General features: G+C 38.0%; 2 protein-coding genes across 4 annotated transcripts in view; both read left to right on the top strand.

The window, feature by feature from the left end:
* The first annotated feature begins 698 nt into the window (after positions 1-698).
* On the top strand, positions 699-13,625 carry heatr3 (HEAT repeat containing 3). 2 transcript variants are annotated; one of them, XM_046841041.1, is made up of 15 exons: positions 699-1,089; positions 1,715-1,887; positions 3,180-3,267; positions 4,922-5,025; positions 5,147-5,256; positions 5,807-5,947; positions 7,578-7,885; positions 7,998-8,088; positions 8,203-8,345; positions 9,242-9,324; positions 9,454-9,590; positions 10,563-10,651; positions 12,450-12,593; positions 12,680-12,856; positions 13,295-13,625. In XM_046841041.1, exons 1-15 carry the CDS (start codon positions 964-966, stop codon positions 13,406-13,408), a joined length of 2,028 nt encoding a protein of 675 aa, XP_046696997.1. In that variant the 5' UTR covers positions 699-963; the 3' UTR covers positions 13,409-13,625. The 2 variants fall into 2 exon arrangements, with proteins under 2 accessions (XP_046696997.1, XP_046696996.1); XM_046841040.1 differs by having other exon boundaries at positions 10,560-10,651.
* A 3,998-nt stretch (positions 13,626-17,623) lies between these two features.
* tent4b (terminal nucleotidyltransferase 4B) overlaps positions 17,624-25,656 on the top strand; it is a 14,442-nt gene continuing 6,409 nt past the window's right edge. Inside the window, exons 1-5 of one of the 2 annotated variants that reach the window (XM_046840633.1) lie at positions 17,624-17,733; positions 18,025-18,603; positions 23,235-23,358; positions 24,472-24,518; positions 25,565-25,656. The exon at positions 25,565-25,656 is cut by the window's right edge and continues 29 nt beyond it. In XM_046840633.1, coding sequence (XP_046696589.1) covers positions 18,074-18,603; positions 23,235-23,358; positions 24,472-24,518; positions 25,565-25,656 — 793 coding nt within the window. In that variant the 5' untranslated portion in view covers positions 17,624-17,733; positions 18,025-18,073. Of the gene's footprint in view, positions 18,604-23,234; positions 23,359-24,471; positions 24,519-25,564 lie in introns of both variants that reach the window. The other variant, XM_046840632.1, reaches the window with a different exon arrangement.

The following is a 25,656-nucleotide window of genomic DNA, read 5'->3' as shown; positions in this document are numbered from 1 at the left end:
CATTATTGGCTATTGTTTGTAGAATTTTAAGAAGAATTATGAATTTAATCTATTTTGGAATAATGCTGTAACATAAAATGTAAAGCGCTGTTAATACTTTCCGGATGTACTGTATGCAGAGATGGGAAAAAACTTGTAGAAGGTCAGACATCACTGCAAAACCCATTTACTGCACTTCATGGCAGTGTGACCAGACAGCATGATGTCACACTTTTGGAATTAGAGGTTTTTAACAAAGTTTTTTTTTTTTCTTACAGGCATCTTGTCATTAAAATACGTTACATGTGAAAGATTAAGGCAAAAGCACTACAAAAAAATGGCTCATATTAGAAAATATATGGTGAAGTCCATTATAAAATTATAAACACTCATTTTTTGTTTTTTATGAAATTAATGTAAAAATACAAATAAATACTGTGTAAAGATAAAATGCACTACAGCGTCGAAATAACTGAGTCATGTTTAAATAAAAAAAATACATCACATCTAAAATTCAATTTATAATATGCAAAAAAATATATAAAACAAAATCTCACATTGCTGGAAAATAATAGCATGTAAAAGAAACTCCTTTATTAAAAAAAACCCATATTTAGTCCATATCTACATAAATACATAATATGTATGAAATATGAACTGAATGAGAATAATAAATGAATTAGAATTGCAGGAAGCAAAACATGAAAAATAAATGAGGTGTAAAAGAGTTATTTATATAAACTAAATATTTAAACACACTCCATATTTAAAGCCATTTGTGTGCCCTAAAAATACTATTAAAGCAATTCCACAATCTAGCCACTTGATGGCGCCAAAATGACTTGAACCAGACTTTACGACAGCGCGCGACAGTCCAGATGTCTTTCCGGTGGATTTTTGTTTACGGCAGCGGCACCCAGCTTCCACATGGCAGAGTGTGTTCCTGTGCAGTAGGATCTGTCTGTTCACTCGTTTTGAGTTAAAATGGGAAAGACGAAGAACACGAGGTTCAAGCGCCCGCAGTTACCTCCGGTAAAAGCTGTGAAACGCCCCGCCGAAGATGAAGTTGATGATGAAGTTGAGTCTCCGCATGCAGAATTACTAGAAAAGGTATAACTGCAAATATATATATTTTATTCCCTATCTAATTCGGATAGATACAGCCTCCTCGGTGTTGATTGGCCATTCCGAGCTCGTGTTCGTGCAACTATTGGCTCGTAGACAAGCTCCTCGAGCGAACGTCAATCAAACTTTGTTATTAACCAATCACAGCGCAGAGGGCGGGGCGTGCCGGAGAGTGGTTGGGAAAATGGCCAATTTTCTTCATTTTTATGTAAAACATTCTGAGATTTTATACTTAAATTACGGGTTATAACCAAAAACTGGTTTAATTTAGACCTGTTTTAGGGAGTTGATCACTTTTGCACACGTGTCAAATAAAAGTTAGCAGGTTAACTTGGTTTAGGAGTCAAACAACGATTGATTTTTATTTCATTTTTTCAAAATTGAATTTATTATATAGGATGAACAATAAATCACACTATTCTCTTGTATTACTTTTAGCTTTTACTTTTAAAATAATTAAAATAAACTGTTGGAAAAGCATACAAAAGTAGTGAAAAATAATCAGTGACACAAGGAAAATGAAACCTCTAATTTTTTTTTATGTAATGTGTCTCTTTCTCCCCTCCATCCCTCCTGTATCTCTGACCCCCTGTTCCTGTCTGTATCTCAGCTGCAGAGTCCGAGTGCAGATATGCGTGAGTACGCCTGTGCGAGTATTTCCCGAGTGGTTCAGCAGAGTCAGACGATCCCAGGCTTCCTGCACAGAGACGCAGTGAGGAGGATTGGGCCACTTCTACTGGACAGCAGCCTGGCGGTCAGAGAGACGGCAACTGGAGCGCTCAGGTACAGCACGCTTTTACATGCACTGCTGAGCAACTCGATCGAATTGGCAATTAGACTCCAGCTTCTCTGGATCTGTGATTGAGTTATCATCATCAAAACGCTGTCTTCATCAGTGGCGGGTTGTGCGTTTTACACCGAGGCCTTCAGTGGTGACCTGCCTAATATACACAAACACAGTATAGCGGAGCGCTGCATCACAGTGTTCCTGAGGATTTGAAATGTACATTTATGGCATTTAGTAGTCGCCGTTGTCCAGAGCTACGTACAAAAGTGCTTTGAGTCTCTATAAATGAATAAATCTACAATGGTATGCTAAATTATAAACTTAAGATAAATCAGAGTACAACTCTGTTGAGTATTTATTTATTTTTTTATGTAAAAGACAAAGCAAACCTGAAAAAAATGCTAGGTTAAGTGTTTTAGGAAAAAGGGTAGGTCTTCACCCGTCGCTTGAAGATGAAGCCATTGTTTCGGCTGTTTGACATCTAGGTCAGGGGTGTCCGATCTTTTCCGTAAATAGCCGTAGCGTTTAGCTAGCGATCTATTAGCCTTAACAACTTATAACTCATTATGACTCAGATTTGTGAAGACTGAGGAAGGCTATGTACTGCATGCTGTATCTACTGTGTTTACGCTTTCTTTGCTTATGTTGTAGTCAGAAATGTTTTTAAGTTGTCTTGCACATGTCGGGATTTGGGTAGACAGAACAATAAACACATTTTATGCATTTTGTTAGTTTTCTTTTGTGTGTGTGTGTGTGTGTGTGTGTGTGTGTGTGTGTGTGTGTGAAATGTGTTTGTACCATTGTACATCCAACCTCAAACATAATGTGGGGACTTAACATGATGGATCCTAATTTGAGGGGGAAAAAATTCAGATATTTACCATCACAATAGCAGTCATTTTGATTAAAAATGTATTTTGAAAAATCGTGAAATCCTGGCGGGACTGGTAAAGGATCTGCCAAGAGATTTACCATGGAAATAACTTGTTTTCATATAATTGCAAGTATCGAGTATGAATACATACAGGGTTTTAGTTTTCATAGAAGTCATTTGGGATTAAACCTTTCATCTGTATGCTTAAAAAAATTTCAATCTAGAAGTTTATTATGAATCATTGTAAGTAGATGTTCCTCATGTCTATGTCTTAAAAAAAAACTGAGGGTTTGATGATTATCATAAAGACACTTCACTTTCTTACTTCATTATAATAGTAATAATAGGACTTATGTTTGAAATGTCAGCTTCCTGTTTGGTGTTCATGTGTAAAGAAATGTCACTGTGTTACAGGAACCTGAGTGCATGTGGAGGAGCAGAAGTGTGTGAGGACATGGTGAAGCAGGACATCCTTACGCCCATCATCGCACTGCTGAACGAGGTGAGATGTGGCTTCTAGTGTGTGTGTGTTTGTGTGTGTGTAAAGAAAACTGAGGGGGTGGAAATTTGCTTTGAAAATCACAGACAGACATGGGCCTGCTTTAAACACACAGACAGAGAAAATCTGCACTTTGTTTTATTTCTGTCATGCTGCATGTCATTAAATACCAGAATAAATAATCCAGTCACAGTCGCTGTTTCTGTGATCGGAGTTAATATTAAGAGATTAACACCAACGGTGACAGTGTTTGGAAATACGAGAACATAACATTTTCTTTCAATAAATAATTGTCAAATTGTCAAGCCTAAGTTTGTTCACATCTCCTGCAAATATGTTTTTATCTATCAAAAAAATCATATTTATATCTGTAAATTAATATTTTGCATGAAGCATTGTATTTCTATGATACACAATATGCATCAGGATATAAAAGTCGAAGCTAAGATTTGCCAGAATTTGCCAAGTTTATAATAATTAGATAAAAATTAATAGAACCTTTGTGCTTATGAAAATACATATAAAAAATGTTTTAATGTCTAATTCAACTAAACAGGGTTTAAACATTTACTACATTGTTTACAACAATAAATTAAGTTAAACAAAAACAATCATGAAAAAAATAATTGTAGTAACTAGTGAGGGAAGACATGGTGGTGGTTGGGTTGAAAAGGCAGATGTAGAGGACGGGGGGTATGGAGACGGATGATCCGCTGTAGTGACCCCTAATAAGAGAAGCCGAAAGAAGAAGAAGAGGAGGAGTAACTAATACTTAATGTAATCATTTAAAACATTTTTATGGTTTGGTACAAAATGTTATCATGAGATCAGATCAATCAGAATTTGACATTTCAAATTCTATTGTCCAAAAAATGTAACTGTTAAAAAAAAAATATATATATATATATATATATATATATATATATATATATATATATATATATATATATATTTTTTTTTTTTTTAACTTGGGCTTGTATTTTTTTTTTTATAATTATTATTTTCTTTTCAGACATCTATTTAATTTTATTTATGTGCATGGTCCTAAAGTAGCTTTACAGAAATAAATATATTATAAATATACATTAAAGCAGTGGTTCCTAACCTTTATTTTTAAACTTTTAACATCCTCAATGCCCCACCGAATTCAAACACACAAGCAGACCAGTTGCAGGCCGTGCATTTGGTACCTGGGCCTTCAGTGGGGACTTACCTGACTTAATCCACCTTTTAATATCACCACTATCACGTTGCAATTATAGAAACCATCAACATTATAAAAACCGCAATATAACAACACGTGGCATTACAGAGGGAGAGACATTTCACATATGGAGGGTGAATATCATTTTACTAAAGCAAGAAACCCAGTTAAGACTCCAAACCTCTACACTACAACCGCAACTGTGCACCTACATCATCTGGAGCAGTTCAGAATCAATATTTGTCTAATAAAATGTCAAAAACATAAAAATGTAAATAAAATACAACCTACTCACCAGAGATGCAGACTTATAATTTGCACCAATCCTCAGAGGCTGTAATCCAGCAGTACCGCTCATATTCATACATCATATTTGTGTGTGTGTGTGTGTGTGTGTGTGTGTGTGTGTGTGTGTGTGTGTGTGTGTGTGTGTGTGTGTGTTTATGTGTGTAGTGTTTTATGGGTTTTGAGGCGAGTTCGAGCCCAGTGAAGAAGGACCAGAAACCGACAGTTGAGGATGTGGCAAATGAAGCTGTGAATTTACTTTGGAATCTCTGGTACACACCCTGAACCTGCTTCTTATTTATTAGTGTAAATGTAAAAATGAATTAGCTAACCCTGTGTGTGTGTGTGTGTGTGTGTGTGTGTGTGTGTGTGTGTGTGTGTGTGTGTGTGTAGTGAGAGCAGCAGTAAAGCAGTGTCAGTGTTTAATAGAGCAAGACTCCTGGATGTTCTGTTGCCATGCATTGAAAAACATCCTCACAACATCCAGCTCGCTTTATCAGCAGGTAACACACACACATGCTTCATATCTACTATGTCATTGGTGAATTCTGTATCTTGATTGACCAGAGTTGGTTCATTTCCTATAAGCGCAGCTCAGACTGTAGGGCAGATCTTGGTTAATTCCGTTCGGTTTCTATAGCAACAGGTTCACAGGTGTTTGATGTTCCATATAAACAAATAGAACAATTTTGGACGTTGTGTCAGAGGTAAAGCTGCAACATGTTCATTTACTCTCCGTGTAACTGTAAACGGATAAAAACTGTTCTGTAAGAAGCAAGTTGCTGTAATATCACTGCTGAGGAACGGAAAACTTTTGGACATCAACCATGGTAACATTAATGCTGCTTCATCACTCCGCACTGTTGTCGATGAGTTTTCTAGAACACCATGACACGGAGTGTTTGTTTGCTGATTTATTAGTACAAAACAAAGGCTGGGATTAGGAGAGTAGTATTTTGGTATGCTATATGATGACTGTACAGGCAGACAGGATACACATTTGAAGTCTCACCCACACCTAGTTTTAACTGTTGTGGGTGTGTATGTTTACAGCACACTGCTTACACACAGTGACTGAGGATAACTCTGACCTGGCCGGAAGTGTGAATGGCGCCGTTTTGTCTGCATTAGAGAACGTGTTGCTGTCTGCACACTCCAGTATGGAACATGTCCTCTTACGCACTCTAGCTGCAGGTACGACACACACACTCACACGCGGGTACATGCATGCCCACACTAGTGTTTTAGTTTCCATTTAAATAGCATTGTTTTAATTTATGTTACAGAAATCAAAGAATTAAATTCATTTTAAGAATTAGTTTTTACTTCTTTGCATATAGTTTACAATTTGCTTTCAGTTTTACTATTATTTTGATTTTCTCTTTATTTTAGATTCATTTGCTTTTCTCGCTCCTTTGATTTCTGTTTTTGGGATGATTAAAAAAAATATTTTAATTCCTCATTAAAGGGAATACCAAATCATTTTCGAAACGCACATAGTCATTATAAGCTCACTGCAGCTCCTTTCTAGAGAACAAATCAAGAGCAGTGAGAGATGCGAGTTCTAAGGTTTAGTAGTGGAATAAGTTTATGTTGGAGATTAGGGCTGCATGATTCGGGGAAAATGTCATTGTTCGATTATTGTGGTCGATATTGCAATATAATAAATGGTATCAGGAGTCCACTCGATTGGTTATCAAAGAAATTACACATTGATTACTGATAATGCTGAAATGTGTTTTTGTAAAACTATAAAGGTTTTTAAAAGGATTTTTTTTTTTTACAAAATAAAATAACATTTGTATTAATGTACACAATGTTTCTCCAAGGTACAGCGGAATTAAATAAAACAATAAATAAACATTTTCACAAAAAGAACACATTTGCAACATTTTGCCCAAACAAACAGGTAACGCCCTGCCGCTGCCCCACGCCAATTTTAATTATTCACCTGTTTTTCCGCCAAAGTTTAAGATACAGTACATGTTTACATACTTGAATTCAGGCAATTTTGCAATCATTATTAATAAATGTTGAACCTTTTTTTTTTTTTTTTTTTTAATTAAAAAAAAAAAAAGGGGGGGGTGGTGGTAGGACTCTTGCCAGGTGTTCAAAAGGCTAGGAACAGCCCTTAAAGAGAGAGCGAAAGAGAGAGAGAGAAAGAGAGAAAGAGAACAGGCAGCAGAGGTTGCCAGGTGAAGGTACGCCAATCTGCCATAAAGCTAAAATAATGCCATATAACAGAGGTAGCGTTTTGTTTTTTTTTTTTTTTTTTGGGCCACCAGTTCAGTGTCTGTTTGCTCGGCATTCATGTTCCCCTGGTCTCCACACCGCGTACCTGAAAGTCACCTGACCACACACACTGACCGCACTGCCTACACTGAGACTAGCTGTTCTTTTTTTGTTTTGTTAGCAGCGTGGAAAATCTGCAAACTGTTCTCAGAAAGTATGTGTCCACACATGCACTTGTTTAGTTCATTAAATCGCAACATCTTCCATCATGTATAATCGCACAAGCCGACATCGCGATTCAGATACAATTAATTGTGCAGCACTATTAAAGAAATAGAAAGGTCTACACATTGTATCAGGAAAAAAAAAAACCTCCATTATATTGAATACCTTGTTTTACCTTTCCTCGCCTCGCCTTAATGCTTGCTGCACACACCTGACGCTCTTTCTTAAATCACTCTTGTGTCTAATTGACTGGTTCTGGATTGTTATGATGTCTGTTTTCTATTCTTTGATGATTTCGCCATGTATTTTGAGCAGGAGACTTGTTAAAGTGTGTTTAAACTGATGGCCTTTCCCATTGTTCTCTCAGGAACTGTGTGGAACCTGAAGAGCTCCCTCTCCTCCTCCCGTCAGGCCGAGGCGCTCTCAGCTGTGGTGAAGACTCTGGCACACAGTCTCGGTGTGGACGCTGGATCGATGATCCCAGATTTGTGGCAGAGGGTGTTGAGTCGCCTGGCCAGCAGTGACATGGTTAATCCAGAGTCATCAGGGACGGAGGAGCAGCAGGACGGAGCTAGCACTCAGGAAGAAGAAGAGATGGACGAGGGAGATTTAAAGATGAACAGAGGAAAGAGGAACAAGAAAAAGCCTGAGAGAGATTTTGCTGCGTTTCTGCCTGTGAGAAAATTAAGCTCTTGTGAATGATTTGCAGAGATGTATATATACATATAGAGGACAATGCGAGGTGATATACCGTAATAAGAGAAATATGATGTGTGTGTATGTTCAGAGGGACAAACCAGAGCTGAGAGAAGCTGTAGCACTATTGACGGCACAGCAAACATCACTGGAGATCATCGTCAACATGTGTTGCTCAGATGGTACGTGTAGGATAGAGAGACAGGAGACAGATAGACGACGTCATGGCTGATCAGGGATGATTTGAGACAAGGGGAGAATGACAAAAACTGAGGTGTGTGTGCGCTTGTGTGTAGAACCCTCTGATGATGAGTGGGAGGAGATGTCGAGCAGTGACGAGAGCGAGATCTCTGCAGACGGGAACTCCAGCCTCTTCTCTCCTCTCTGTCTTTCTGCCGAGTTACACACCACGCTGCTGAACTACAGCATACCACAACTGGTGAAACAAACACACACACACACACACACACACAAAACAAATTAGTTTCTATTTAATCATATACGGAAAATGAACAAAGTGCCTTAAACCTGCCACGAGTCACATGTTCATCCATGATCTGAACAGCGTCCATTATGAATTGTCCTATTCTTCTGGTATAAGATTGCTACTTTTCTGATGTAAGTTTTATTAGCAAGCTAAGCATGCAAAATGATTTATTAGCACACCCGCGTCTGTGCTATGATAGTTACCTTTTAGCTCTCGGATGCAAAAACTGAGATCTCGGACCAAAACGATCCTTTCGACTACCTTCTGTTTGGAAAGTGGTCTGATTTGATCGTGCCTTCACTTCGTGACGTTTTAGAAAACAAGTTCTGACCTGCTTTAAAAACCTCAATGTAGACGTTTATCCCAAAAGAGAACCAGTAATACTGAATTTCCTCCTAATCATGTCAGCATGATGATAAATGTTAATTAAAAAGCACACAGAGCTGAAGACAACAAATAGTGGCTAAATGGTGAAAGAGCACCTCATTATGGCGGTGCTTAATTTTCCAGCAATGCAGCTTAACCACTGCAGCAAATCAGCTATCATGCACACACTCGCACGCACACTAAACCTTCCTTACTTCTTGGGTGCAATTACTATTGTCCTAATTGATGAGCTAGTTTTATTGCCCCTGTAAGACGACTTTACAGCTTGGTCTCTTTGTAGGTTTTTTTCATGAGTTGTGTGTATAATTGTATTTCAGGAAGTATTACAATAAATATTTAACAATATCATACAAAAGAAAAAAAACTTTTTATTTGTATTTATTTTATAAAAAATTTTTACAGTACAATTTTATTTTACATAGATTATTATTTCATCCCTCCATCTCTCGCACCTCTTTAAGGTTCTGAAGAAAGCCGAGTTTCCCAGCCATGCTGCTCTGGAGGTTTGCGGTAGAAATCCAGAGTGGACGTGCCTCATTAAGAAGTACATTTGCTTTGTCAATTTTTCTGTTTCCTGAATGAAAATATTCCTTGTTTTTGGTCTATAATAGCTATTACGGGTAATTAGACTTTGAGCAAATGATGTTTAATAAATGCATGCTTTTGTTCCCAGAATGCAGCGGGTGCAGTGTCGGGCTCTGACGTGTCTCCATAACATGCTGGCTGTGATGGATGTGGAGTGTTTGGGTGGAGCTGCAGGACTGCAGGCCGTCGCTCAGCACCTCTCATCTCTGATCTTTAGCTCAGCTGGTGAGATAGAGAGAGAAAAATAGAGAAATCTGAGATTGAGTGAGAGTGAAAAATGTCATTATTTACAGAATTTGATTTAGTTTTTGCTTTACGTTATACTTCAGCTTTGATTAATTCTCGAGTCTGATTGGGTGGAAGGTTTGGATCAGGGACGGGAAACCTCTTCGGTGTGCGCATTTTACATGAACCTATAAAGAAAGAAAAGGTTTAGGACAAAAGGGAAAAGGGCTGTTTATACTTGTAATGATCCATTCGGTAACAGGAACAAACTTCGTTTTTCACCAACATGTTCCTCAACATTGTAGTTATTGATAGAAAGAAATACAAGACTGCAGTGATTTTATATATATATATATATATATATATATATATATATATATATATATATATATATAAGCTTGTTTGCAAGAGTTTTGGCTAAGTGCAAAGTGTATCCCAGGCATGTTCTTATAATAAAATGATTAGTGTGATGACAGTAACACAGAATACATAATATACTATATGGACAAAAAACATCTTTTCCAGCCAAATGTGTTTTTTTTCCACAAACTGTTACCACAACATTGGAGGCACACAAGTGCATAGGATGTCTTTTAGAACAGTAGCTTTGAATGTCCCTTCACTTGAACTAGGAGACCCAAACATGTTCCAGCATGATGGTGCATCTGTGCACAAAACCATCTCCATGAAGATATTCTTTAGATTGGTTGGAGTGGAACGATTTTATTGGCCAGCGATAGAGCTCTGACCTCAACCCTATTGAACAAATTTTGGATGATTTTGGAACGCTGAAGGATGTTCAGAAAGCACTCTTGAATCTTATGGTCCGGTGTCCACTAACTTGTTCATATAGTGTATATGTATCAGCTAGTGAGTGAGTTAGAAGAAAGCGATCAGTTTTGAATTGTTGTTCTTTGCTTTGCTTCAGATGTGTTTTTTTTTTCTGATTTCTGATTCTGATTGATGTAGCAGACGTTTTGAAGGACGATGAGTTCTTGGAGGCCGTAACCAGTGCCATGCGCTCGCTGCTCCAAATAATGGCCTCCAAAAATATCCCTCAGGTCAGGATACATTCTGCGTGTATTCTCACAGATATAGAATTGTATTTATTTATTTATTTATTTATTTATTTTAGACAATATATATTTCTTTGTTTTCTGAATTATTTCTATTCATTTTTGTGTTTGTGTTTATTTTTCTTTACCCTTCCGTACATTTAAAATCTCTGAGACTCGCAGAATTATTCAATCTGTCAACATATTTTTTACTTAAACAGAAAACCAGGGCAGGTGATTCCTCTCCCTTTTAAAAAAATAAAAATAAAGCAAATAGCATTTAGCTTACCATTCAGCCTGGACTAATACGTACTTGACAAGCAAGTATTAACAATGTGAGCCTAAACAATAACAACAGGATTTATTCTATGTTGTGGGCAGGACACTTAAGATTCTAGGGAGTGTTTGATTAGACAGAAAATCTGATGAGATACTGAAGTGCATATTGATGTAGTTAAAAAAAACATGCTTTCTATTAGCATAAAGGGGGTATATTGAACACATATCTTTTAAATATGTTTATAGATACTTATATGGCCGTCAAATTCATATGAAAACCTACAAAACATTACATTTTAATTAATGGAGACTTTTTAAGATTTAATATCTTTAATAAAAATATCATTTAAAATTGTATATATTTCCATACAACTGTCCATTCTTAAAATCATCATACATATAACAAGGTCATAGTTTTCGATTTTACGATAGAAAACCTATAAAGAAATGCGGATTGGTTTATAACTTGTTTATAACATATTAAAGGTCAACATGAAAACCTGACCTGATGTTTCTACTTTGAAGTGCCAACTAGTCACTATCACTTTAAATCTTCTGAACATACGCAAGACGTGCACATGTGAGAATGTTAACAATGCTGCTCGTGTTGCCTCTGTGTTAGTGCATGCTTTCACACTTCAAGTCTTAACCTCGCCTGAGGTGATACTGAGAGTCTAAATCCCAGCCCATGACCATGATTACAGAGATTAAAGGCTGCCTGTATTTCAATTCAGCATTTTAAATGGATGCATTTGTTGTTTCTGACATAGCGATAAGAAGGCTTTGAGATTCAATCTCAAGCTCTCCAAAGAGCTTTTGTATGTGCTCTCGCGCCTCTTTATCTTTCTTTCTCTCTTTCTATGTCTCTCCTAATTAACTCACTTAAGATATAATGATCTGCCGAGATACTAAAAAAAAGTTAACTGATTCCTATAAATGTCTTAATTTGGCCTAAATTAACATCATTAACTAAATTATTAGATTTTCTTTCATTAATATTGTAATTGCTGATGTTAGTCATAGGAGATGAGAATATTATCAAGTGCTCAGTCAACATTTATTTATTTATTTTTTAATCAAACACACGTGAACACTCTTGATGTGACTTATGGGTGTGTCTCAGTCAGCTCTCTCGTTCAGTATTTAGGAGATCTATCAGGGATTTGGCCTTTTTACGGTCTGTTTCAATCCCAAAACCCGGAAACATTCGCAATTCTGGAAATTGATCATCATCAGTGTTCTAATATGTAGTAGAGTCCTTACCAGTGCCTGAACCCATGTATTCTATATACTAATTGATATATACACATAGATAGATAGATAGATAGATAGATAGATAGATAGATAGATAGATAGATAGATAGATAGATAGATAGATAATCACTTTAACACTTTAACTTCAACTCTGAGGCAATTTATGGAAGGTCATTATATAATATAATTAATATACTGTGTTCTTTCCCTCTGTAGATGTAGTTCTTGTGGCTCTGTAATAAACGTAAGAGATTTTTGTGTGTGTCTGCAGTGTATGAGCCCACAGCAGCTGATGAGCGTGTGTGAATCAGCAATGCAGTGTGATGTGGTCAGTGTAAGGGTCAACGCTCTGGCCATTTTGGGCATCACAGGAAGTACGCTGGCTAAAGAAAAGGGATCCGCTGAGACCCTGGAGGTACACATCTCTGTTTTATTATGACTTTCATCTTGAATCAGTAATTAAGCTTTATTATGAGTTTTCTGGTTATCTTGTCTCTGTAGCTGATAGGAAACGCACTGCTGAGTGTAGCATCAAAAGATGTGAATCTGGTGGCAAGTGGAGAAGCACTGGACGCTCTGTTCGACGTTTTTGCAGACGGCGAGGAGGCGGAGCGTGCAGCTCAAAACATCAACCTGCTCACAGCGCTTAAGTCCCTCCAGCCTGCGTTCACTGCCAAGGTGTACAAGCTGGATTTATACCGTCTTATTTGTTTCCCATTCGTCTATGTCCAAAAAAAATCAAGCATTATAAAACTCTGTTTTAGAGCTTAGACACCAAAAACAGATGATTTTTAGTCATTGTTACTAAAGTGTGGGGCAGCTCCAAATACTTTAGTGACGATGGTGAAATGTTACCAGAACATACTAATGGTTATATATAATGTCAAGCATCACTTTGTTTTTTTTTTATGGATGTCCCGTTTCTGCACAAGATCATTTTTGGATCATGCTGATTGATGTAAACAGATGTAAACATGGTCATTTTTTCATGAGAGGATTATCATATAATCTGACAGGATCTTGTTAGTAATTTTTAAATACAGCTGAAATTGCTCTAAGTACTCAGGCACAAAAAACATACACTAATTCACTCTCATATTTCATTTTTTTGGACAGATCCGAAAGGAAGGCCGAGGCACCTACAGCCGAGATCAACTGTGCGTCCTGGACAACGTCAGGGTCAACCTGCGCAGGTTCATCGGCTACCTGGAGTCGCTGTGCAAGAAATAAAGCACTAATATCAGACAAATTAAATTTAATGTGAGGTTTTAAAACTCCAGTCAGGAATCTGTGGAACTGGCAGGCCAGTTTTTATCTTTTTGTGTGTGTGATTGCAATTACACAGAACAGCACATGTACTCTATATTCTTAATTTGAGTGGCAGGTAATATAATAGTGAGAATTTATCATATTAAATAATACTCTGGTCACAAGAGATAAAATATTACTGAAGGGGTTTTGTATCATTGTCCGAATAATTATCAGTCTATCAATCACTCTACTTGATATCTTAAAAAAAAAAAAAAAAAAAGATGGGAGTTTGCCAGAAAATAGATTGTTGACAAATTCAGTTTGTTTTACGTTTAAACGAAATAAGGCGCTCTATTAGTGGTTTATTTTTGATTACTATTTAATTATAGTAACACAGATGAAATATATTTTTTTTTTTTTTTTTTTTATATCATGTCTCTGGGTCCACAAACATCTGATCGTTTGTTGCTGTTTAGGTTTACAGCCTAATATGGTGTGTAACTTGAAGAAGAAGGAAAAATTACATTTTATTTTTGGTAAAATGTAGATTGCAGATGTTTTGATGCTGGTTTTGGATGTTCCTGATTAGGTCTTCAAAGACAATCCCAAATATTCATTATGTTTTTATTTTCAACAGTTTCATTCTTGGTGTCCGGTGTTGCTTTTTTTTTTTAAATTTTGGGACAATGGAAGCTCGTGTACATCAGCCACTGGAAATCTGTCTTACCCAGAATCCTTTTTGTAAATACATCTTTTTTTTTTTTTTTTCCCCCACATACTTGCTCCAATCATTGTATCACCCTAAAAAAATAACTTCTCTTTTAAGTCATTTACTCATTTTCTATAACCGCAGTTTCAGCTGTAAGGTGTATATTAAAGTACACATTATTGATTTTACATTTATGTAATGAAAGGAGTCTCTAGTGGCAGTCAGAGGTGTAATGCCTTTAGGTTTTATTCTACACAACAGTCTTTCCAATGGAGGAAGTGATGCTGCTTTTCTTATTAATTTCAAGAGAAAGAAATGTGAAAATCGTTTTGTAGCTGCCATTATGTAAAATGTGTTGCATAATAGTCTATACATTTTGATTGTTTAAAGTTAAATGTAGATTCCTGTAGTAATTAAGTCCATTTTTCTCAGAGTGATAACAGTAATTACATTTCACAGTTGATTACATTGCTGTAACAGCATAAGATGGAGTTTTTGTTTTCTTTTTTTTGTTAATATACTTGTTAGAGAAGGACAGAAATAGTGTTTCACTTTGAAATTCTATGCAAAATAGTAAGGATATATCCACAATCACAATTTTGTAAATCATTTAAAGCACACGAAGGCATATGCGTTTATTACAAGAGTTCCTTCTTGTTAAACTCCTTTAGGCTTGTAGCTCCTGTACAGAACTGAAGAAGCAAACATCGGACACTAAGCGTTATAAGGATGCATTTTATTTTCGGGCTCTTACACAGATTCTTGGTAATGTGTTTTTAAAAAGTGTGACATTTACTTTTAAGTATAAAAATAGTTAACTTTATCAACATATTGTCTGAATTGCATTTTTTTTTTTTTTTTTTTTTTTTGCATGAGATAATGTAGAGCTCTAAATAAAATGGTTTAGTGTGGAATTTCTTTGTTGAATGCTTTACACAATTAAAGCATAATGGTTTTGATGAATAATTGGACACTGAATTGTTTTATACAGCAAACTATATGAGGGGAAAATGGTTTTGTAAGACGCTGAGAAAGTTCTGAAAGCGTGTCGGTACACAAATTCTGTTCCAGAGACGTTTTCTCATGGAGACGCCCTGCCTCGGCTCGAATTTGTGTATTTTCATTACCAATACACCATAACTTTTTGTACCATTATGTGCACCCGGAGCTGCAGAAATTGTGTGTTTTGTCTTTAGGTTTTTGTTTCACTTTTTTATATTGTAAAAAGCTCCACAGGCCATGGGTGTGACTTTGCAAATTCTCAGAATGACACTGTCTACACCTAAACAGACCTGAAGATTTACATTGTTTACCCATGTTGAGCCATTCAAATTTCTTAAGGAAATAAACAATTTTTATTTTTCCTTTTGTGAGATAAAAGCATTGGCACATTTCTGGGAGCTGAGCAAATTTATCTCTTATGACTTGACCATAGATGCATTTTTCAATATGATGACCCCAAACAAACATTTGAATCAACACCCACAGTTGCAGTTTGTGCAATAGCTTTCACGCTTCATTATTTTAAACCCTGTCAAACCTGCAGTGTGAATTAAAAAACATTAGCGGCTGAATGTTGTTATTGTCTTTACCGAAAGCTCAACTAGATGTTAATTGTTTGTGTAGTTTAGTTAAAAATAATAGCTTCTGACATTTTAAAGAAATTGTTTTATTTAATGTTGAATATCTGAGAGGCAGGATAGTTCCTGTTCTAGCTTTTTATAGCTGTGAAACAGTCACCATTCGTTAACTTATCAGCCTCTCTCTCTCTCTCTCAAGACCGACCTTGTCATTTTATAAAAGCGTAAACTCTTTTCTAAAATCTTTCCTGTGTTCAAAAACTTTTACAAAGTGCGTATAACTGCATTACCTTCCATAAAATGTACATAAATGACTTCTTACAAAATCTGTTAACAGCAATAATTACAGGTTTTGTAGTGTGCACGTAGATGAGAGTAATTTGTGCAAATAAATTGCTTTTCTTATTAACTTCAAGAGAAAGTGTTGGGAAAGTCTTTTCATAATTGTAGTAAAAAAATAGATGGCATAATCTTCTATAAATGTAAATAGTTTAGATTGCTGTTGTAATTAAAGATTTTTTTCTCAGTGAAAACAATAATTACATTTACATTGCTGCCATTTTGCAGACCCCCTTGTTCAGAGCGACATACAAAAGTGCTTTGAGTATCAATGAATAAATTTACACTTGTATCGTAGATTACAATATAAAGTTAAATCGGCCTTTTTTTAATGTAAAGACTAAGCAAATCTGGAAAAATGCTGGTTAAAGTGTTTTAGGAAGAAGTAGGTCTTCACCCGTCGCTTAAACATAGCCAGTGACTCTGCTGTTCGGACATATAGGGAAAGTTCATTCCACCACCTCGGTGCCAGAAAAGAGAAGATCCTTGAGGTATACTTGCCTCTACCCCTGAGAGAAGGTGGTACCAGTCGACCACCAGTGGAGAACTACTCCATTTCACATTGGAGCAGCCCCCCAGTTTATTATTTGTAATATACTTGAATAATTGATCATTAAAGGAATTAATTAAGAAGAAGAATAACATAATTAAATGAAATTCTGTGTAAAATAGTAGTCACAGTTGTGTGAATTGTTCAATTTAAAGTAACTACATGACGTTGTGTGTATATTATTTCCACAGAAATGATTCTGTTCATTTCTCGTAACCTCATTAGGCTTGTATAAGTCCTAGTTTACATGCATCTTCTGTCTCACAAATCTTTCACACAGCTGTTACGGAAGAATCCGAGTCTAGTGATGAATCAGTCATGAACGATTGGTTCATTTTCAATGAGTCTTTAATATGATTCAGAAGATCAAGTAGTCTCAAAGAGTGATTTGTTTATTTTCTACTGGACGTGTCTAAAGCAAAGCATCGTAAAATCTCTGTAGGTTATGTACGGGAAACAGAATTGGGTTGTTTAACCGCCAATTCTTCTAATCCAAATCGTTCGTTCTTTTAGCACGTGACTCCCATAGATGCTATGCAGTTATATATACATATATAAATTATTGGAACTATAGTCAAAGTTTGTGTATGTAGACATATTGGGAATCTGCTTATTAAAAATGTAACATTTTATATTATTTCTGATCAAAGAAACGGGATGAACTAAATGACAAAAAAAAAAAAGATACGTTCATTTTGATTAACGAGATTCAAAGAACCAATTCACTAAAATGATCCGATATTCCCATCAGTATCCGAGACGTTTAAACCGGCGCAGTAATATCAAACCTGTGAATTTGAATTCGAGCCGGAACTACTTTTAGATCATTTACATAAACCACACCTTTAGTTCTATCGGATTCGATAACAGCGATGTATATGTAAATAAGCGTGTCGTTTTTGTGCAAATACGAAACGCTCGTGCTCGAGTTCTTTTTGAACGCGCCGCCTTGGGGGCGCGTGCACGCCCCCAAAACGGGCGGAGGGACGGAGGGGGCGTAGGGGGGAGGCGGGGGAGAAGGGTCAGATTGACTTCGACATCGGCGAACGCCTGCTCGCTTTTCTCCGCTCGACTCTCGGTTTCGTTTCGCTTTTTCCCCTCCTCACTCGTGGACACTGAACAGAAGGTATCAGCATTTACGACTCGTGCCACGTTCATGGAATCTGACAGCGACATAGGGATATTTGTGTGGTGATCTTTTTTTAAAAAGAAAACGGCTGCTGGGTAAAGTTAGCTAGCTAGCAAAGCTAAGTTAGCTAGCTGGCTAGCTCGCCGTGTCTCTCCGTAGTCGGTGTTCTAGAAAAGCTCGTGGTGTGAGTGTGTTCGCTCCAGCGGTAACGTTCAGGTTGGAAGCGAACACGCCTTGTCGTATTATTAACATTTCTTTTTTATTCTGGGGCCGTTTGATGGATCCTAGAATCGCCTGGTTTCAGCCAGAACAGCGCGGACCTGCTAACAGCCTGTGGATGCAGATTTGGGAGACGACGCAGGGCCTCGGTAATTTGTACTTTCACGTTAACGGAGGCGGCGGTAACGGGAACAGCAGCGGAGGAGCAGCGGCAGCAGGAGGTGGTAGTGTTGGTGGCGGAGGCGGATCCAGCACGAGCCCCAAGACGAGCGCGGACATTGCATTAGCGGCGGACAGCAGCAACGCGGCTCGCGACTGCATCGAGTCGAAGCACCGGGGAATGTCCGGAGAAATCGCGGAGCAGCGAGACTTCATACCGTTGGAGAGCAACAATATTATCACTAACAACAACAACCACCACAACCAGCGGAGTGCGGCGGTGGGCCGTGGAGGAGGCGGCGGGCCCGGGGGACCATGGAGCGGTGCGCAGGACGCCGCGGCGCAGCGCAACAAGCGCAAACGCGAGAACAAGGCGAGCACGTTCGGCTTCAACCGCAGCCTGTTTTTCAACGGCTCATCCAGGCCGGACGAGGAGCCGTACGAGGGCATACCGTGGAAACGGACAAACTACTCCGGGGGAATCGTTGGGTGAGTCTCAGCCTGGCTTACCTATTTCAGTTAGCGATTAAATCTCTCTCTCTCTCTCTCTCTCTCTCTCTCTCTCTCTCTCTCTGACTTGTATTTGTGCGTGTGTGCGCGCAGACTGTCATTTGTTCCCCTGAACCATGTGCCTGAACACTGAACACATGGACATATCTGAATGGTTCACGTTTTAGCCATATTCGGGTTGCTTACAGGTTAAAGGCAGATCAGTTCCTTTTAAATGCCACGAGAGAGATTTTGTGTGTGTGAGAGAGAGAGAAGAGAGAGAGAGAAAGAGAGAGAGAGAATGGATGTAGCAGTCAACTAGTGTTAGTGAGGTGACATTTCCTTGGTTTACTGCCACACACACACACACACACACACACACACACACACACACTTGTTCAACAACAAAACTACTGATCCACTGTACAATCCTAGCATTTTACAGTTTACAACAGTTTAACATTAAGTCCCTGTAACGACCACTGTTTAAAAAAGTGTTAAGCCCCTTATCATTGCATTGCACTTGAGATTTTGAGAAGCAGGCCATGACAGTAGTTGTAGAGTGCAAACCAGAGATCATTTGAGTTTGTCCAAAATGTGCTTGAATGTTTGCATATATATGAATTGACCCCCAGCACCTCAGGAATAACAGTGAGCAATCTTCCAACACACAAAAAATATCAGAACCGTTTTCGAGTTCTTTTTACTCGTTGTATTCACCTGTTGAGTTTATTTCACCCTCAGTGCTTTAAATTCAGACCCTGCTTTAACTTCCAGTTGACTTTTACGGGACAGAAAAGCATTAACCATGTCCAGATGATTGATATATTTTATATCTTTGATAAAATGCATGTACTCCTCTGAGCATAATTTGAAAGTTCATCCTTGCTCTGTGGCAATGTTCTGCTGGCTAATGATTAAATACCCTTTGCTGTTGAGTTGAACGTCAGACAGAATCATGCGCGAGGTTTAGTGTGGACGTTACGTGGGTGCAGCAGTAGGTGTGAACTTTTTTGCACGTTCAGCCTTCCCATCACAGGAATGTAGCAACTTGCAAAGCCTCAAGCACTGGAACCTGGCCTGCCCCTTAAATAAATTTAACAAATGTTTATGCAACGTTCCACAACGTTTTTTGAATATTAGGCATGCTTATTTTTATATACCTATACTGTATACTGCTGTTTTTGTATATATGTGGTGCCTTCTGTAATAGACACATCAGGGACGATTTTTTTTAACAAGTTAAATGAGATGCATTGTGGGCATCTGTTTGAAAATTGTTTCCCCCATTTTATTTATTTTTTTCATAGGTAATACCAAATTCTAGGGGAAATTGAAATTGTCAAAATGTGAGAAAAAGAGGCTGTGTGTGTGTGTGCGCGTGCGCGCGCGCGCTGTGTAGGCAGGCGAGCGTGGAATCCGTCATTGTTTATATTCACAGCACGATGAGCGAGTCCCATCTGTCCAAAACAGTCTCCACCTCCATGCACCCGGACACTCGATTCCTTCCACAGTGATGTCAGTGAGCCACTGGCCAATCAGTCACCACAGATTGAGGGTGTTCCTGATATGACGTGTGGCCTTGTGGGGTGAAAAAATTAAAACCAAAGGGAAAACCTTCAGAGAAACAATGCAAAGATTCCTGTTTTATCTGGAAAGTGAGAGAAGCACTGGAGAACATGCGAGAGAGAAAGCAGCAATTGGACAGTGAGGAACAGCAGAACTAAAACACGGAGAGAGAGAAACACAGCAGAATACAGAGGAAAGAGAAGGCGGAGATAAAGAGACCACTGAATAGAACATTAGAGAGAGGGAAAGAAGGACAATAAAAGATTGTAAGACAACAGAACATGGGAGAGTGTGAGATATAAACAGTGTCTCAGGGATTCCCAGTTATTTGGATCCACACCACCTGTTAGAGATCTTTGAGCTGTAAGCTATCATTTCTTCTACGGAAAGAGACTCCATTTAATGCCTTCGTTTGCACAGTGGAGTTCTTGTAAACATAAAAAAATTGCAAAAGTGCAGTCAGAGTTTTTTTTTCTTCCTAGTCCTTCTTCCTGATGTCTTAAATAACCGTTTCTTACTTCCAGACCAGGGTGTCTACCATTTTACATTTTTTATTCATCATGAAAACTGAGCTTAAAAAAATCTAAAGAGAAATATATATATTTAAGATTGATGTATTATATATTTAGATTACGATTATATATACAGTTTGTATATAAGATTAGGTTTATTGCTACACTAGCTTTGACATTTGACTCCTTAGGCTCATTCCCACACATGTATATGAAGCTCTGCCCTCAGAATCTACAGTGACCTATAGTGTCTGCCAAATGACTGAGAAAGCCCATCCAAACGCACATCTTCCCAACCGTGTCAGGCTCATATCAAAGTGTGTGTTTAAGGCATTTTCGGTAAACAGAATAAATTAATTCTACTGTTAGCATCAAGACATACATTAATAATAATAATGATGGTCTAATAGCAGTCATGCAAGCCAAACCATAAGACTGCCTTTGTTGTGCTTGACATATATAGGCTCGTACACTATATTGCCAAAAGTTTACGGACACTTAGTCATAAATATGGTATGTGCTTTCTGGCTTGTATGTTTTTTTTTTAATCCTTTTTTTTAACAATAAATGCAGTTATTTGCAGATGAAACCCGGGCCCCTAACCAGAGTTTTAATAAAAGAGAGCTCTGAACACCTCTGATCATTCTAGATTTGCATGATGATCGATGCATCTACCGAAACAATGGCTTTTGTTGTATTTTTAAGTGCTATTCGTACTCTTAATGTCCTAAATAAAAGAAAAAGGTTGCCACGATAATGATCTGCAATATTTTGTGGATTTTATTCTGTCAATGTTTTCCACTTGTTCTGTTCTCTTTTTGCATTGACAATGTACAAACATTTCATTTAAAAAGCACATAACAGTGGCAATGGGAATGTTTTTTTTTTTTTCTTTTCTCTAGTTGTTAAACTAGATCATCCATGAATTAAAAACTCTCATTGCCCAGACATGAAATTGTTTAAAAAGCTGGCTGTCTATCAACTTAAATTTGACACTTTGCTCTATAGCGTGAGCACACGTGATGCTGGCTAACATAACACAGATGTTTTGCACCTGATCACAGGACACACCTAGTTTTTTTGTTTGTTTTTTTTTCCTCTCTCTCCATGGGCCTTGGTGTCATTTTTGACAACAGAAGCTCTGAGGTTAATATCGGATCAAATGTAAGCTTTTTACTTATGGAAATGTCTGTATGCTGTGTGTGTCTTGTGTATGATAAACGTCTTGTTGCCTTGAGTAATCATGTATGTCTGCACGTGTGCAGGTTTTTTTTTTTTTTTTTGGTGTACCTTTGTGTCCTATTTACCTGTCTCTGTTTCTCGTGTGTGTGTGTGTGTGTGTGTGTGTGTGTGTGTGAGGCAGGCAGGCAGGCAGGCAGGCAGGCAAACACCTCTCACACCTTTTACAGGTTACATAAATGAGAAAAAAAAAAAACAGCTGATTACCAAGAGCGAAGGTGTGTGTCAGTCACGTGGTTATGTAACTTAAATAGACTGAGCCGCCCAACCGAATGGCAGCAGCAGAGAGCAGGACAACTTGATCCCTGTGTGCTTGTGTGGTCCAAGAGGCAGTTCTGAGGAAACGAAAGTCACACAGTAACGTGTTGTATTAAATGGAAACCGATGGACTCGGTATGCAGAATTGACCAGGTTGCCAAATGAACTGCTTTCATGCAAAATATGCTTTTTTTTCATGTTTCCCCCTAAATCTTAAATAATTTTTATTATGCCAGATATGCTTTTTTTTATTTAAAAAAAGAAATTGGTATGTGGTCTTCAGCAAAACTCTGTGTTATTTGCCTTTAAAAACTTCTTTTCTGCACCTTGCAGATTTATATTCCAGCAAGAATGGTTTGCTTCTTAACATGCTACCCTGCAGCTGTTTCTCTTCCTTGAAAACATCTGTTAAAGCTTTTTCCTCGTCCAGGAAGATCTCCAAAATCGATCATTAGGAATTCATTTCCTCTCATACAGTGAAGACGTGCAGCAACGATTGTAGCCATGAGTCCATCATTTTGAATACGTTATCTGTGCAGACTGAAGACTTTAGAGTTAGTGAAGTTAGCCAAAAGATTTGAGCTATATGACCTCTTTGGTTCTTACTCTGGCTCCAGGCTGCAGAAATGCACAAACGTTTACACACAAACAGTTTCATAATTGTGGGGAAAAGTTCATGTCCCCTTCCCCACCTTTTTCTTTCCTGAGCTCTCTTGCCAGCTAATTTTATGTTTCTCTCTCTTTATGTGTATACAGTGTGTGTGTGTGTGTGTGTGTGTGTGTGTGTGTGTGTGTGTGTGTGTGTGTGTGTGTGTGTGTGTGTGTGTGTGTGTGTGTGTAAAACTTGCTGACTATAATCTGATTTCTCATGTGATTATTAAGCATTTGGTTTCTATCAAAAATCTGACCCTTCTTTTTCCTCTCTCTCTCTCTCTCTCTCTCTCTCTCTCTCTCTCTCTCTCTCTCTCTCTCTCTCTCTCTCTCTCTCTCTCTCTCTCTCTCTCTCTCTCTCTCTCTCTCTCTCTCTCTCTCTCTCTCTCTCTCTCTCTCTAGGCTCCATGAGGAGATAAAAGACTTCTATGACTACATGTCTCCTCGGCCGGAGGAAAAAAGGATGAGGCTGGAAGTCGTTGATAGGATAGAGAGTGTCATCAAGGACCTATGGCCCAGTGCAGTTGTATGTCTTTGCTTTTTTCCCCCTCTTTCTTTCTTACTGCCATGCACTTCTCACAGGGCAGTTTGACAGGTTTTTATGCTTTGATCAGAACCTGATGATGATGATCATAATAGGTCTTGGTTCCCGCAGGTTCGTTTTTAAGGGTGTGTGTGTGTGTGTGTGTGTGTGTGTGTGTGTTTGTTTGCCTGCCTTCCCTCTTTTTACTGGACTGAGTTGCAAACCTGCACAGTAGCTCTTATTGAATTCTACTCTCCCACACAAAATCTGTTTTTTTTTTTTTTTTTTAGACGATTCCAAACTTGGCAAACAAAACCACAACTGCCCCTTTTGTCCAATGTGCACTTTCTGTTTGACAGTCAGGTGATTTTTAAACACTGCTTGAACCTAGAAGATCATAGCAATTGAGGTTTTGTGCTAGACTGAACCTGTGAAGAACTGACCAGTTGAAGGTTTAATGAGGGTCAGTGCTCTTCCGGTGTATTTCATGCTCAGGTCTATGGTGTGTGTTTTCGTTCCGCTGCAGTTTAAGCATGAATCATGCAATCATAGCTGTTTTCACCTTGATGCCAAGACCAGTGCGAGCTGCTAAAAACACTCACAGCACATCTTACTTCTGTAAGATTAAACAAATGTGTTTTGTCTTAATCGAGGAAGCAAAGTTTTTTTGCAACTTTGTTTGGAAATGTTATTTATTAAGTTAACAATTTTTCTATAAGTTGTGTGTTTCTGAAATATGGGCAGAGATGCATTTTCAGTTGACGCATAGCATAACATCTTCCTACACCAATAAAGAATCCGCCTGACGACCTTTCATTCTGTACACGAGACATAATAGTCACGTGTATTTACCTAGTATTGATGTAATCAATGTGACACGGAATACTCCTTTCTGTTTTCATTCCAGAAGTGCACAAAGTGACGGTAAAGACTAGCATTATATATTTATACACACACAGAGTTGTGAGTAGATAATTGTCTTTTGTTAACAATGTTGCCACTTGCAAAAAGGCAAACAGGAATTTCTCTATGTACTTCTGCTGAATGCCATTGAGATGTGTGTGTTTGTATCTGTGTGCACAATATTCAGCATTTTTTTTCTCATGTTCTTGACAGGTCGAAGTGTTTGGCAGTTTTAGCACCGGCCTGTATTTGCCTACAAGGTAAGCTTCACTGCGCCATATTTTAGTTATAATTTTTTTTTTGTCTTTTGCAAACACCAAAACTCTAATCTAAAACTTATCTGCAAAAAAAACACCACCCATGGCTATATATAGGCCTTTCAATATTTGTGTAGCGAGTAAAGATAGAGATTACTGTTGTTGGGTTAAATCAAGGTTGGATTGTGCTAAAGGCTATAAAGGTTGTTTATATTATTTATTTATTTATTTACTATACATACATTGAGCCTGACGGGGATTAAACTAAATTTATCTAGGCTGAAAGATGCAGAAAGATCCTTCAGTATGTCACTGTTGTACTTTACCGACATGTCACTTGGATTACTAAATCTGAATTAATGGTTCTAAAGTTGTGGTTTTGTTTCACATGCCTTTGTGTGACTCCCACCTAGCACATGATTTATTTTTAGGGTGAGGCCTAATAATAAGTGCCCTTGGAAGACAGCAGTACTCAGCTGGACGTCTGAGTGGATGCTTTGTCCCAGGGCTAGTTCTGCTATATGCAAGTGTTTAATAACTTTATTGTGGATGTTGAATATTGCAATATCACCATAGCTGAATGTGCTATCAAAAGTGTAGCTGATTTGAAATAAATAGCAAACAAGGAGCTTGTCCTGATCTCTCGTCATCTTCTGGCGATGTTCTTCCACTCTTGAAGCGTGCGTGCCACTCAAAACATCATAAAACAACTCATTGCAGCACCGCCATAAACATGCCGAATCACGTTAAATGTCTCTGTAGCAGATATGCCCAGTTTTACCCACAATTTCCCAGTTGCTCTTTGTTCCAACTTTGCTGTTCATGATGAAATCATGGTAACACACATGGTAACACACGTGGTCAGATTAGCACCAGTTGCACAGCCCCCGATTTGTACAGGAGTATGTCTTTTGCGCACTGACTTATGAAGGTCGGTGCTCCCTATGACTGTGCCTGCAGCCTTGTGCTGCCATCTGTTGGCATGTTACAAAACTAATATCGAAACTTTTTGAAACCACCTAATAAATCTGTTTGCGTGTCTGTATCAGTGATATAGACCTGGTAGTGTTTGGAAACTGGGAGACCCTTCCTCTGTGGACGCTGGAAGAAGCGCTGCGCAAGAGGAATGTCGCAGACGAGA

This window comes from Silurus meridionalis, chromosome 26, assembly GCF_014805685.1.
Source record: "Silurus meridionalis isolate SWU-2019-XX chromosome 26, ASM1480568v1, whole genome shotgun sequence".
In the NCBI taxonomy this organism is placed as follows: domain Eukaryota; kingdom Metazoa; phylum Chordata; class Actinopteri; order Siluriformes; family Siluridae; genus Silurus; species Silurus meridionalis.
The sequence above is the reverse complement of the archived record's forward strand: the minus strand, read 5'-3'. Positions and strand labels throughout refer to the sequence as shown.

What these genes read in the sequence shown, in the direction of transcription:
- heatr3 (XM_046841040.1), top strand. Translation starts at nt 964, where the DNA reads ATGGGAAAGACGAAGAACACGAGGTTCAAGCGCCCGCAGTTACCTCCG. An exon ending in ATGCAGAATTACTAGAAAAG is followed by an intron (nt 1,090 to 1,714) that starts GTATAACTGCAA and finishes TCTGTATCTCAG; the next exon opens with CTGCAGAGTCCGAGTGCAGA. An exon ending in CCAGCTCGCTTTATCAGCAG is followed by an intron (nt 5,257 to 5,806) that starts GTAACACACACA and finishes GTATGTTTACAG; the next exon opens with CACACTGCTTACACACAGTG.